Raw genomic sequence first — 12,677 nt, 5'->3', positions numbered from 1 at the left:
ATGTCTGTCTACATGAAAAGTTTTTCCCCCTTAGTTAAAGGCAAGGCACTAGGACTACAATCACTCTACCAAGTCTGCTTTATCCTTTAGATAGAGCTTTAAGCATTCTCCTTAGTTCACACATGCAAACAATTCTCAGCAGCTCATTTCTCCCCTCAAGACACACATTTTCACAGAATTCTGTCACCATGTGTAAGAGTTTCAGAACTCAGAGTATGAGCTGCAATGCAGAAATAGCCCAGCACCAGCTATGCCCTACTTCCTTTCCTTTCCTTCCCGCCCAGATGGGGGCTGCACCCTGAAAAGAGTTGTGTACTACATGCTTTCACTCTGCCTTCCACTCAATTGATGACAGCATCACACTTACCCCCTGAAGTATGGCATTTCTTGGGGAGGAGGAAAGTGTATGGCCGCTGTTTGTATGTGAGATCAAACAAATAGACCTAAGAAAAGAAGGAAGAAGTTGACAACAAGAAGTCAGTGATACACAGGTGCTCAAGGGACGGAAATAAAACATAGCTAGATGGTTCCACATTGGTGTTAGTCGTATTTCCCATTTTCTGTCTTGTTTATAGACATGTGCACATAAAATAATGGCAGTACCAGTGTCTTGTTGCATTCCAGCACTGTATTTATAAAGGACACCACAGAGAAACGGGAGCCTTGTCTTCCTCATAAGGTTCAAACCAGTTGATTCAAACAGTTCAAACTCCAAGATATTTTAACCATTTAATTAACACAGTGATCAGAAATAATGGCAGGTAAGAAGCAGAGCTTGGGTCAGTGGCAACCCAACAAACACAACTGTATGTGAAGCTTCCTGCCAAACTCTTGCCCACTTCTTACCTGCTCCCCTCCCATGTTGACTAAGAGCTCGGTGCCATCAGGACTGAAGGTGACATACGTGGCCACAAGAACCCTCAGCCTGTTGTTGTAGTCTGGAAGCTTCACTGGAAGGTGCCCTGCAGAGGGAAGGATTAGAGTAACTCAGAACTGTTGTCTTCGTCCTACACCAGCCCTGTGCTCTCCTAACAACCTCTTGTAAAAGCAAAAGCATAAAGCACATGCACCAAGTGATCTTCCATTTCCTACCACTGCCTGCTGAATCCTTCCACCAGTAACCCAAACACTCAGATGTATGGAGCTGCCTTTTCATGTGCTGCACGTGCTATTTCTGCAAGGCTATTTCCATCTGAAGGGAAGACCAGATTACAGCTAGCTTGCTAACTGAAGGCTGCAGAATGCAGCACATCCTGGTTTTATGGATTCACTAAGGATTTAGCTTCTGTGATTTGTGACCAGCCGCAAACAAACACCTCCATTTCTGACTGTTTAATCAGGTTTCCTTAATAAAGCTCTTAGCACAATCGGGCCAAGGCTCCTAAATATTCAGCTCACACAAGGGTTCTTTTGCTTCAGACAGCAGATGTGTTGCATGACCAATTCAGGGGACCTACGAAATCCTCCAGTGGGACTCATCAGAAGCAAGGCTGTCAACACTGGTCTGTTGGACGTGCTGGTCTAAGATATTAATAAAAAAACAACAACCACCTACAGACATTTTGGGAAAAAAATCATAAACAACGAGCACTGGAGAAGAATGCCTTCTACACTGCCCAGACAATGCATTCCTGACTCCTCAGCTGCTGGATGAAGACAAGCAACTTCTGTGCCAGGAAGACTTTAAACAGCACCCTTGCTGGAACCAGTTCCAGAAGGATGTCTAGACTCCTCAGGTTATCCAGTCCTTGACTTTGCAATAAAACTGACAAAAGGACATTGAAGACATTTAAGCTAGACAAAGAGAAAGGCCAGCTCACCAACACACATTGCTGCCAAGTCAGGGAAAGCAGGCCGGTAGCACAAGCAAGAATTCACAGCACAGAAGCAAAACAAGCTACAATTCTGTGGAACATCCCTCTATTAGAGAAGCACCCTTCCAAGCAGTGGTTTCTCGTGCGATGGGTAGAAGTCAGGCGTTAATCTGAAGCCCCACCAGTACACACATCCCAATACCTGCCACGTAGTACTGCGCCGCGCCATCCGGGAGGGGCTTCTGCCGGTCACAGAACGTGTGCACTCCAGCTGAAGGACACTGCTTCATGCTCTTCCTAGCCAAAAAGAAGACCAATCTTACAATCACGGCACTCAAGCTGGAAGCCTGAGCTCTGCTGACTCTTTCTGTTCATACATAAGCAGAAGCCCTCACACCTGTGCAATCACAGACCTGCCTCACACCGCTCCATGTACTTGCTTGGATGAAAAAGACTCTGGGTGACAGAAAGGGCTGAGTAAAGCAGCACAGTGAGACTAGTGAGTGACAGACCACTGCTCCTCCTCCCACCAAAGCCTTGCACAGATTTCTGTACCACTCAAGTCTGCCAAGAAGGACCACAAAGGCCAGCTGCTGTTACCTGTGGTTGTGGATCATCCGTATGTCATAGAGCCGCACAAAGGGGCCACTTGCCCCTACTGCTAAGTAGTTGTTATCCTGGGGGTTGACTGTGAGGCATTTGGCTTCCACCAGCTGCCCACAGTACTCTGTCAGGTCGATCAGGACTTCTGAGCGCTTGCTGTTCTCTCGCAGATCATACTGCCTGCAAAGGGAGGAGAGAGTCAGGTAATCCATGTCACCAGAGAATGGCAACAGCAGGAAGAGGAGTGCAGCTTTCCGTGGTGACCAAGCTGAAGGCCACTCAAATCACCACAGTGGTGTTGTTATCTGCCTTCCTCCTTTCCGTTTGATACAGCCATTCCTTCCTTGGGCTCACTTTCAGAGGAGGGAAACAGATCAGCTGGGTAACATATTTATCAAATGCATCTACATTTCAAGACGATTCCTTTCAGTTGCAGGAAAGAGAGATGAGCTGGAGCTCATAGTATTGAGACTGTCTCTCTTTCAATTTATGCCTAGTACGTACTGCAATGGATTATTATCCATTTCATTTCAGGGCAGAATGAGTTCTGTACCTGATTAGCCCATCTTCTGCTGCACTCCAGAAGGTGTTGGGCCACATGGGAGCTGTGGCAATCCGCTTCACTCTGTTGGTGTGATCTCCAAACATGTGGATGGTCTCCTTGACAGTCAAGTCATGGACATGCACCTTGGAATCTGCAGCTCCCGTGATGAGGATCCGATCCCCCGAATGTGGCAAGAACTGGGGAAGACAGATGTGACATTGAAACTATATTCCACACATGCTGCTATCCACTTTCAAGAGTCCCCACTGACAGTAACACGCAAAATGGTTTCTTCATCACGTATCTTTAGTTCCTGATTAGCTACAACCATTCCCTCTGATTTTACAGAGATAAGGAGCCAAGTTCAGGAGCTGCATGAACTGAGAGTATAAACTAAGCAGCACAGGTAATAGATGTGCCATTTTTCCTCATGTTAGAATTAGTAAATGACTGGGGAAAGGGAATGGATTGCTTGCGTTAAGATGCCTCCCAGCAGCTTCTAAGGAGCTACTCTCTTGCTCCTCTGGTTGCCCATTCTCTTACCCACCGAGTCCTCCTTATCACAATGACACACCTTGACAGAAAAGATGTTTGCAGTATGTCCTGTGTGCATAGAAAGAAGTTTCTTGTGGTGCAGAGGATCCCAGACAATGGTATGCTGGTCATCTGAGCCGGAGGCCAACAAGCTAAAAGAAAGAGAAAAGAAGTGTGCATCTCATATTCCTCTGTTCTGAGCTGTGATCAGTTCCTAAGACTGGTTTGAGCATAGGCAGTCATTAAGCTAATTGAGGTCAGAGAAACCCTTCTTCCTCCCTCTTTTCACAGCTATGTTTTCTTTATGCTTCCCACATACCAGCCAGCTCAGGAAGCTTAACCAGCCAAATAACAATTCCACAGAAAATAAAGCAAGGTTGGTTTTTATCTTCATTTAACATCCTGACCCAGCTCACCACAGGTTCACATGTCACAGCAGAAACACCAGGAGCATTTGGTCAACAACAAAACACAGGACCTCCATTTCCATTATCAGCCTGGCTGCATTAAGTGCTCCTGCAGCACGCCCAAGCTCACGCCAAGCTATTCATCCCCGGACTTTGGATGTGCCCAAGCAGTCCCAAGGCAGGGCTCACTTAGTGACTCACAGACTGCTTTTTAAGCACAGGGTGTGGCAGCAATATTACAAAGCATTCCTACATCTATCTTTGCTTTATACATCTAACTTCTGTTGAAGCAAAAGAATCTGACATCCGCACCCTCAGCTGTTTTACGCTTATTTCCTTGGAGCCAGAGCTCTCACAAGTATATGAAATTTCCACTGGTAAATAATTTTGAAGACTATCAGACCAGCAGGCTTGGGTTTTGTAAGAGGCATGTCAGGAAATATAGGCTCTTCCTTCCATCCAGTTATTTCCCATGCAGATGCTCTTTATTTCACTCAGTTGATTGAAATGTTTAGTGTTGCTCTAAAAGTGCAGGGAGGGGCAAATGCTCTGCCTCCTTTCCTGAAGTATCTGCTCCCAGCAGCAGCCTTTAACAGCATGGTGAAGGGGGTAGGGAAACGTCACTTCTCACCAGCTGGGCAAATCCTAAAGATCCATTATAATCCAAAATACCTCTTAAGAGCAGAGAAGCAGCCTTCAATCTCCCCATTTTAGTCCGACCACTTCCCCGACTAAAGGGACACTTCCAGTAACATACAGATGTAGTTAACAAAATTCAGCTTCTTTGATGTGAGAGCTCCACTACAGATCAAAACTTGGAGTCTGAGCCTTCACCCACTTTACCAGGAATGGGAAGCAGATGCTTATGATTACATGAGCTACAACCAACTCTTGGGAGAACCTGGGCTGTCAGATCCCCCAAAACAAACTGCATACTTACTCTCCTTTTTCGTTCCATTCTAGACAGTTGACACATCCAGAGTGACCCTGAGCGAAAAAAAAAGAAGGGAAGACAGAATTACGCTTCAGAGCTGCTCTAAGACAACACACAACTTCTTCCAATACCAATACACACAGCTTTCTATTCCAACCCTGCTACAGAACACCCACGTGGCAGATGAGCACCTCTGGAGAAGACAGATTTGCTACAAGCAGCTGGAGCAGAAAAGGCAAAATGAAACAAAAGAAACAACAGCACAGCATTGAATATAATGGCAGATCAGTCTCAGAGGCTACTGATGATATCCTGCTGTATGCACAGAAAGGTGACTTTGCTTCAACAGCCCTTGGCTAGGCTGACAAATTACACGTACAGGTTCTCTGGGATTGCAAGGAAAATGCATTTCTGATAACTCTCTTAGAAGCACCTTGCTGCTGGGTGACTGTATCATACATCTTCAGCCAAATTAGCTCACAACTGCAACAGGAAAGACTCAGAGAGCACTGAGCAGCATTTGAGATCAAAGCTGTGGTTGAAAAGGGAGACTGAGGAATTCTTTCCTCCCCCAGCTCAAGACAACCCTAAGATTCGTGTCAGGTTGCAAACCTATTCTTTAGACAACGCTATGCTTCAGCATTACAGCTGAATATCTTGAGCAGCTGACAGCTGCCCACTCCACACACCACTGCTGGGGTTAGCTGATGCACACCAGCTGAAGGCTCTTGCAGATGCATTAGGTAACGCAGAAAGCTCACACAAGATCTTACAGAGCTATTCCTGGTTTTAATACAGTTTAAGAGACTAAGCAGTCAGCATCCCTCTCTCACACAAGAGAGAATTCCAGTGTGCTGTGCTTTCTCTAGTAAATTGAACAAGTAGCTCTATTTGCTCTCTGAATGCTGCCCACTTACCTGCAGCTCCGCTTCCAGGCCCAGGCGTCGAATGAACGGGTCGGTGACATGATAGTGCCTCTCAAAGCCCAGTGCACCCCGCTCCTGCACGGAGCAAAGAAGGGTTACATGATTACAGCAAGCAAAAAACATGCAGTGCATTTTTCTTTAACTTTATGAGAAAGGATTCAAGAACAAATCAAGTTGGGACCCTGCCAGGTATTGGGGTGTCCGTAGCACTGGGCCATGTCCTGCTGTAGGAAGACATCACTCACATCACCAGGCAGGTCGTTTGTGATCCGTGCACCTGGAGTGGTTTGAAATGATGTCTACTTAATTACCAGGCTCCAGATGGGCAGCCAAGACGAGGATTGAAGGTGCCCATCCCAAGACAAAGCTGAACACTTTATGCCAGAAATGGAAGATAAAGAGGTTGCCCATCTCAGACCCTTGGCAACTATTCCAAAACCAATGGACTCCTGAGTCCACAGCACTGGATTACTGTTGCTGAGAAGGCTGGCATCACACAGGACCTGTCCTGAAGCACAAAACATCACTTTGCAACCTGAGTCAAGCGCTCGTAACCTCAGCAATTCCACGTCATCCTCACAAGTCTACCACCACCAATGGGAAATGTACTGAGGAATGTAACAGGATGGACCTGAGGTGGTAATTTCATCAGAAATGGGGCAGCAGCACGTAGCTGCAGCACCACGGCACGGCCTGTTCTACTGGGAAGAGAACAGCTGCCACAGAACTGCGTCAGTACAAATGAAGGTGAAGAAAAGCAGGCCAGTTGTTTCCCCTGTGATCTCCCAGAGTTCACAGATGCGTTAGCAGATGGCTTCCATGAAAGAAGGCCGACCGCAGAGAAAAGGGAACGCAAGCCATATTTTGGATGGAACACCTAACATGTGAGGAGAGCCTCTCTCCCAGCACCCAAATCAGCCCCAGTCCCCCCCATGACTCGCTGCAGTCAGGTGAAGACGACCCAAACCTTTGTTATCACCATCTACAAACGCTGATGTCAGTTTGTACTGATGGTGCTGGGAACGCGTTAGCAGGTGTAGAGTGGACACAAAGAACGAGTGTGATACATGGCAGCTCTGCAGATCACTGTCAGTAGTGAACTCCACTCACTGCCCCAAAATGGAGATAGGCATGAGGATATTAGAAACAAACAAACAAATTCACACGGGCTTTTGCAGTAAATTCCATGACAAACTTCAAACCCTTAGACATCTTTTTAAGGGTAGCATTCCCAAAACACTCCCAGGTCCAGAGCGAGGTGCTGCAGCTATAATTGCCTTGCTATTGCAACCTCAGGAGCTTTGTCAGCTCTGTGCAGTCAGATATTGCTTTTTCTACAAGGAACTGTCAGACTTAGCAACCTTCCCAAGGTCACACATGAAAGTCTTTCAGAGCAGTCGGTGTGAAGAAGTCCCAGGCTAACACAGAACCATCCCTTCCTCGTTAGGCTGCAAAATATATCTTTGCACGTGGATTAAATTACGGGCTTATCATGCAAAGTTTGGTACCGAACTGCACAGTGAAGTGGGGGATGCAAGCTCCTGGTGCCTGGTTCCAGTCACTAGCAGTCCATTTTCATGAATGCTGATTACCAGAAAAGCTGCAAACGCTTCAAGGCCTCCCAGTCTAAGCAATAATTGCCTATTGTGTCTGCTGTAGCTGGTCCTTTCACGTTAGGAGATATTTCACTAATGCAGCCATCAGATGACTGATCTGACCACAGCTGAAGTTTTTCCTACACAGAGGCAGCAAAAACACCACTTCTTTAAAGAAAAAGAAAGGCAGCAAGCAAAGGAGACAGAGATAGAGAGAGAGATCATTAGCCTCACTACAGTCAGAAAATACCTTTGATGGCAAGATCACATAAAAAGAACACAAAGAAGTAGGCAAAAAACTCATGAGGGAAGCTAGCTAAGGGTCCTTTGTGTTGCCCAAACACAAGTAGCCAGGTCTCTGTCTTCAGTGCTGCACTCTAAAGGAACTGATCTGCTGATGTGGAGCCAGCTCGGTGCGTTCCTTCAAGGAGAAGAACCGTATCCTTGCTATGCCACACTGCGCCCCAGCGCCTCATTAAGGGGGACGACAGGCCTCGTACGTTTGTTCTGTTAAGCTCCTTATGCAGCTTATCAATATGCAAGTAGCAGAGATCCCTTCAGAGGTGAAGGCAACACGGGTGCTTCACAACCCAGCAACAGCGCTGACTGCTGAGCAAGGAAGGCAGCTCACACACACCTTGATCTGCCTGTGGATGATGTCTCGAGTTATGTTTGCTTTCGCCATCCTCTTGCAGTGGGGGTGGATGAGGAGAAGCTACTGGAAGAGCCGCTGTGCAGCCGAGCATGCCAACAGAGCAGAGATCCACACCACGGGCATTTAATTACCTGCAGAACAGAACAGGGAGGGAATAAAGACAGGCAGGCAAACGTATCAGGTCACTCATGTACAACAACAGACAGCATCAAGCACTCCCTTGCCCTCCCTGAAACCAGCAGCGGCCAAGAACTGAAGTGTTCTGTATGCAGGCTGTTGGAGAAGCTCAAGGATGGGGAGAAGCAACACAGGACCGAGGAACACCCAATTCAGGAGTCCCCTTTCTGGACTGCAGAGCACAACTCCAGCCTAGAAGAGCCACACTGCTATGCCTGCAAAGACCCCATGTGTCCACACGAGTGCTGTTCCACAGCCTCTCCCACTTCTGTCCGATTTCACTCCTCTCATTACACCATGAACACACAAAGCACTGACATTTCTGGCAACCTCTCCTCTCTCATTTGCTCTATTCGATCACAGTAACTATTCTGTTGCAAATAATCAAACAAGTGCCCCTTAGAAATCCTAACAGCTCATCATCAGGTGACACAACCACCAGAACACCCCATCACGCCAGCAATAGAAAAAGGGTGATCTTTTAAAATGGTGTTGCTGGGAGAAATTTGAGGTTTCCACACCGTTTTGCCCTACATAAACCAAGGGTTCTGAATTCTTTTTCAACCAGCACTGGCAAGCAGAACAAGCCAAAAATGCTCTTGAACAAGGAAATGCTGATTCACTGAAATGAGACCATTTCACGGTGACAAACAGCCCTGTGACCCTGCAGGAGCACCACGGAACCCACAGACAGCAAAGGAACAGCGCACGAGCATAGCATGGGCCAGACCTTCTAATTGGCAGCTCTCAAATACGATGTTGAAAAGGGCAGAGCTGTTTGCAGGCCGGTGAGCAGCTCTCGTGGCTGCACGAAGCCCTGTTGCGTACTGCTGCAATGAGCTGAGCTTCTGCTGAATGCCATCACCTGCTGAGTGAAGGGCGCTCAACCAGGGCTCCCCAGGAACCCAGCACACAGCCTGGAACTGCCCCTCATCACCAGCAACCACGTGTCTGTCCAATCTGCCATCACACGTGTATTTAATCCATGCTTCTCATACTCCAGCAGCAGCACCAGCAAGGCTGGCAGACACACACAGGAAGAGACCTCACGTTTTAAGCATCCTTAGCATTATTCACTCCCGTGTTAAGTAATGCTTGCTCCACTCTCGGGCTTAATAGCAAGAGGCACCACCGTGAGTGCATTTCCTCATCAATATTTCACACTGCTCCTTGTAGTGGGATGACTGAGCTGTCAGATTTTGATACCTGCTCTCTAGCTTGCCATGCAGGCTTAGAATTGGTTTTGTTCTGCCTGTTCATGGAGATCAAGTCTACAAGGAGACAACAGCAGCAGCAAACAAGCAGGGCTCCCTCTCTCATGCAGCCCCAGCCAAGGCAGAACCAGGAGCACAGTACTTTGCAGGGCAGGTGGGTCCTGCTGCTTGCAGCACAGAGGTTAAATGGGAAACCAGGACAGTCCAGCAGATTCTCATGGCCGAGGCCAGCTTGCCACAACCATACCAGCCACGCTGAACAAGCTATGCTGCTGGACACTACCAGCAGGACATAATATGGTTTCCAACCCTCTCCTGCTAAGTTCTGCAAGCAGAAGAGGACTGCCAACACAAAAAGCAGCTCCACGCCCAGGCAGGCTGCAGGGATGAGCGCTATCTGCAATCTCTCCCCTCTGTTTCCCCCAGACATCTTTCCAGCTGGCCTCCACCCGCCCTCCTCCCAGCCTGGATCCCCACCAACCGGCCTCACATCAATCCTGCACAGGATCCTTCCTCCACCTACAGACAACAGGGCAGCGACCTGCCATCCCTCTGCAGCACAGGACAGGGGTACTTGCCATGCAGTGCCCAAGGTCCCACACCTGAGCTCCCCTCCTCCTCCACACAAGCCTTGGAACGCAGCAGTCACACACTGCACTTCCACAGCGCTCTTCTGCAGGAACCTGTGAGCAGGGGCTGATGACAGTGAGAGAAATCTTTCCAGAGGGGCGAATGATCCATCAGCAGCACAAAGCACAGCATAAAGAGATGGGAGGGACAATATTCCGGTAGATCCCAGCGTCCCAACCTTGCTGGAAGCTTTCCACCCATCTTAGAGCTACGAAATCAGAGCAGGCAGTCTGGGCAGCCCCTCCTCTTAAAGCACAGCTCAGTTTTCTATGGATCTCTGGACACCCAGCAGACCAAGGAGCAAAGCAGGCGGTCACCTCCCCAGTGACAAACACCCAAAGCTCTCTGAAGTGCTTTCCATAGCCTTGGGAGCACATTCAGCAGATCCCTTAGCTCTAGTCACGCTAGCTTCTAAGCACCTCCTTTCTATCCACACATATCCACCGTGACAGTTCAGCAGGTGACCCAAAGGATGCACACAGCAAAGCAAGACACCGTGCTCTGCACTCACACAGAGCCCACACCAAAAAGCCCATTTGCTGCTGAAGAGGCTACAGGAAAACCATCAGCACGCCGCCTGTCTACTCTTTGTACAAGCAGCCTGGTCAGAGGAAGATACGAGCATCAGCACACCCCCAAAAAGCACTGCCCCTTAAGACAGATTCCCTTGCTCTCCAATAGTTCTGCCACAACACTGTGCCCATTCCAGAATTGTGAAGCACACCTCTTCTGACAGAGCACAGCAATGCTCTGCAGTCTGACACCTCTCACAACGATTTTGGGATTACAGCTGTGTGGTGGAGCATCCCAGCAGCGCTCAGCAGGTCTCAGCACGAGATCGACACATCTCAACTTTAGTTCTTAAAAGGTAAAGGCCAACAAAGTCATGGATGAAATCGGCCCTTTGGTTGACAAAGTGGAATAAGACAGAGTTTTAAATAACATATCCAATGCAAAACTGACTTTAAACATGCTCTTACCAAGGCCGGGCACCGGCCAAGTGCATCTACCACATGTGAGATGCCCCAACACAAGCTTTTTAGCATTTGGCCATTAAAAACAACAACAACAATTCATGAAAAGAAGGGATCAAGGTCCAGTGATAAGGAACAACTGAGGATAAATCTGTGCTGTCGCTACCGGCGATGATCACACAAGCAGCTTCACTTTCCTGTGCCTCACAGATCACCACAACCTTTCCTGGTCCCGTATCAGACGACTGCTGAGCACGTTTCACCATCACCTCTCAAGAGTGCCTCCGTGCCCAGTCTCAAACCAGAGGCAGCCTTCCCTCACCCTCACTGTGCCAAACCCACCTGGGATACCCCACTTACAGCTGCCACCTCATCCACCCAACGGCCTTTTCTCAAACATAAAGAGGTTTGTCCCACCTGTCTTGAGCTGCAGTCCTGACTCTCGTCTGACTCTCCTGCTCCGGCCATGCAAAGCTCCAGAGGACAAAAAAAAAAAAAACAAAAAACAAAAAACCAAAAACATCCCAAAACTTTCGCAACACTTGGCCTTTAAAATCTGCAGTCAAAAATTAACAAGCCCCAGATTTCTGCAGGCTGTGGTCCCGAGATCTGCTAGGCTGTATTTACACTGACAGCAACTTCAGAGCCCTTTAAGCTCCTGGAAAAGTGCTCTTCCAAAGAGGTGCTGGGAGGGGAGGGTTACCAGATTCTCTCACTTTCCCCAGCTGGCTCTTCTAATTTTCCTGAAACACTTGCTCAGAGTCTAGGAACAGAGTGTCAGCATTCACAATGCAAACAATTCAGCTCTTCTACTATTAAACGGTCCCAATGCAGCCAGAATTTGGGGGTCTGTTCTTTTGCTTGAATGCATTTTCCTTTCACAGCACCCCCACACAGCCCTACCTCGCTCACACCTGCAGCAACGCAGCGACACAGACAAGTTATGCTTCCAAATCCAAACCACACGACCCGCTGCCCTTCCGAAAACAGCAGCGACACAGCATCTCCACCAAGCAGCTTAATGAGCAATCTGCTTCCTAACTGTTTGGATGAGCCCAAGTTTTTCGGTCTTCATGCTCAAGGTCATCGAAAAAAGCAGCACTTTGTGCACGACGAGGCTTTGCGGATACGTGATTCATCCCAAAGGAAGATTCCTATGACTCTCCCCTTTAGCATCTATAAATTACTCCACTCATCCAAACACCACTTGGAGCCCAATCCCACGACCCAGCAGGCTTCTTGAGACTCACAACTTACTTCCTCTACACCTTGACTACCCGAGAGGCCGTGGGGCAAATTAGAACATATGCATACAGATTTATTAGCAAACCTAGAGGAAGGAGCGGAGGCAACAGCAGACAACGAGTAAAAGGAAGGTTTTGCTCCAGCTGAAGGTGCTGCCAGGAGCAGCAGTCACTCCCCAGGCCCTGCACACAGGGCCAACGGGAGACGGGCAGCTCGCAGAGATGAGACCCGATGGACCAGGAGCGGAGAGCGGCATCAGGCAAACTTTGAGCTGCACCGCAGGGTGGGCAGATCGACGGCAGCCCTCCGCCCTCCCTCCTGCCAGCGCCACAGGGATGGGGCAGGGCAGCAGGGAGGGGAGGGCAGGGCAGCCCTTCGGGGAGCAGAGCAGCGGGCTACGAGAAACTTTCCGCCTCGGGGAGGGA

The 12,677-nt window shown here is 48.5% G+C and overlaps 1 protein-coding gene across 1 annotated transcript; it reads right to left on the bottom strand.

Annotated features, from left to right (window-relative positions):
* On the bottom strand, nucleotides 1-12,638 carry LOC100545547 (WD and tetratricopeptide repeats protein 1). The gene is made up of 10 exons (XM_019622777.2): nucleotides 12,338-12,638; nucleotides 7,995-8,143; nucleotides 5,754-5,837; nucleotides 4,843-4,889; nucleotides 3,536-3,647; nucleotides 2,971-3,158; nucleotides 2,415-2,597; nucleotides 2,017-2,111; nucleotides 847-962; nucleotides 1-443 (listed from the first exon to the last, which is right to left on the bottom strand). The coding sequence occupies exons 2-10, from the start codon at nucleotides 8,040-8,042 to the stop codon at nucleotides 342-344; spliced, it is 975 nt and encodes a 324-aa protein (XP_019478322.1). The 5' UTR covers nucleotides 8,043-8,143; nucleotides 12,338-12,638; the 3' UTR covers nucleotides 1-341.
* Between the last annotated feature and the right edge of the window lie 39 nt (nucleotides 12,639-12,677).

Source organism: Meleagris gallopavo, chromosome 25 (assembly GCF_000146605.3).
Source record: "Meleagris gallopavo isolate NT-WF06-2002-E0010 breed Aviagen turkey brand Nicholas breeding stock chromosome 25, Turkey_5.1, whole genome shotgun sequence".
Lineage (NCBI taxonomy): Eukaryota > Metazoa > Chordata > Aves > Galliformes > Phasianidae > Meleagris > Meleagris gallopavo.
Note: the sequence above shows the minus strand (reverse complement) of the source record. Positions and strands in the feature narration are given on the sequence as shown.

Bases quoted from the DNA above. Each gene is read 5' to 3' on its own strand.
- LOC100545547 (XM_019622777.2), bottom strand. From the start codon at position 8,042: ATGGCGAAAGCAAACATAACTCGAGACATCATCCACAGGCAGATCAAG. The intron at 2,598-2,970 runs GTACAGAACTCA...CTCCCTTTGCAG, and splicing joins GCAGAAGATGGGCTAATCAG to GCAGTATGATCTGCGAGAGA. The intron at 963-2,016 runs GTATTGGGATGT...TTCCCTCTGCAG, and splicing joins GGCGCAGTACTACGTGGCAG to GGCACCTTCCAGTGAAGCTT.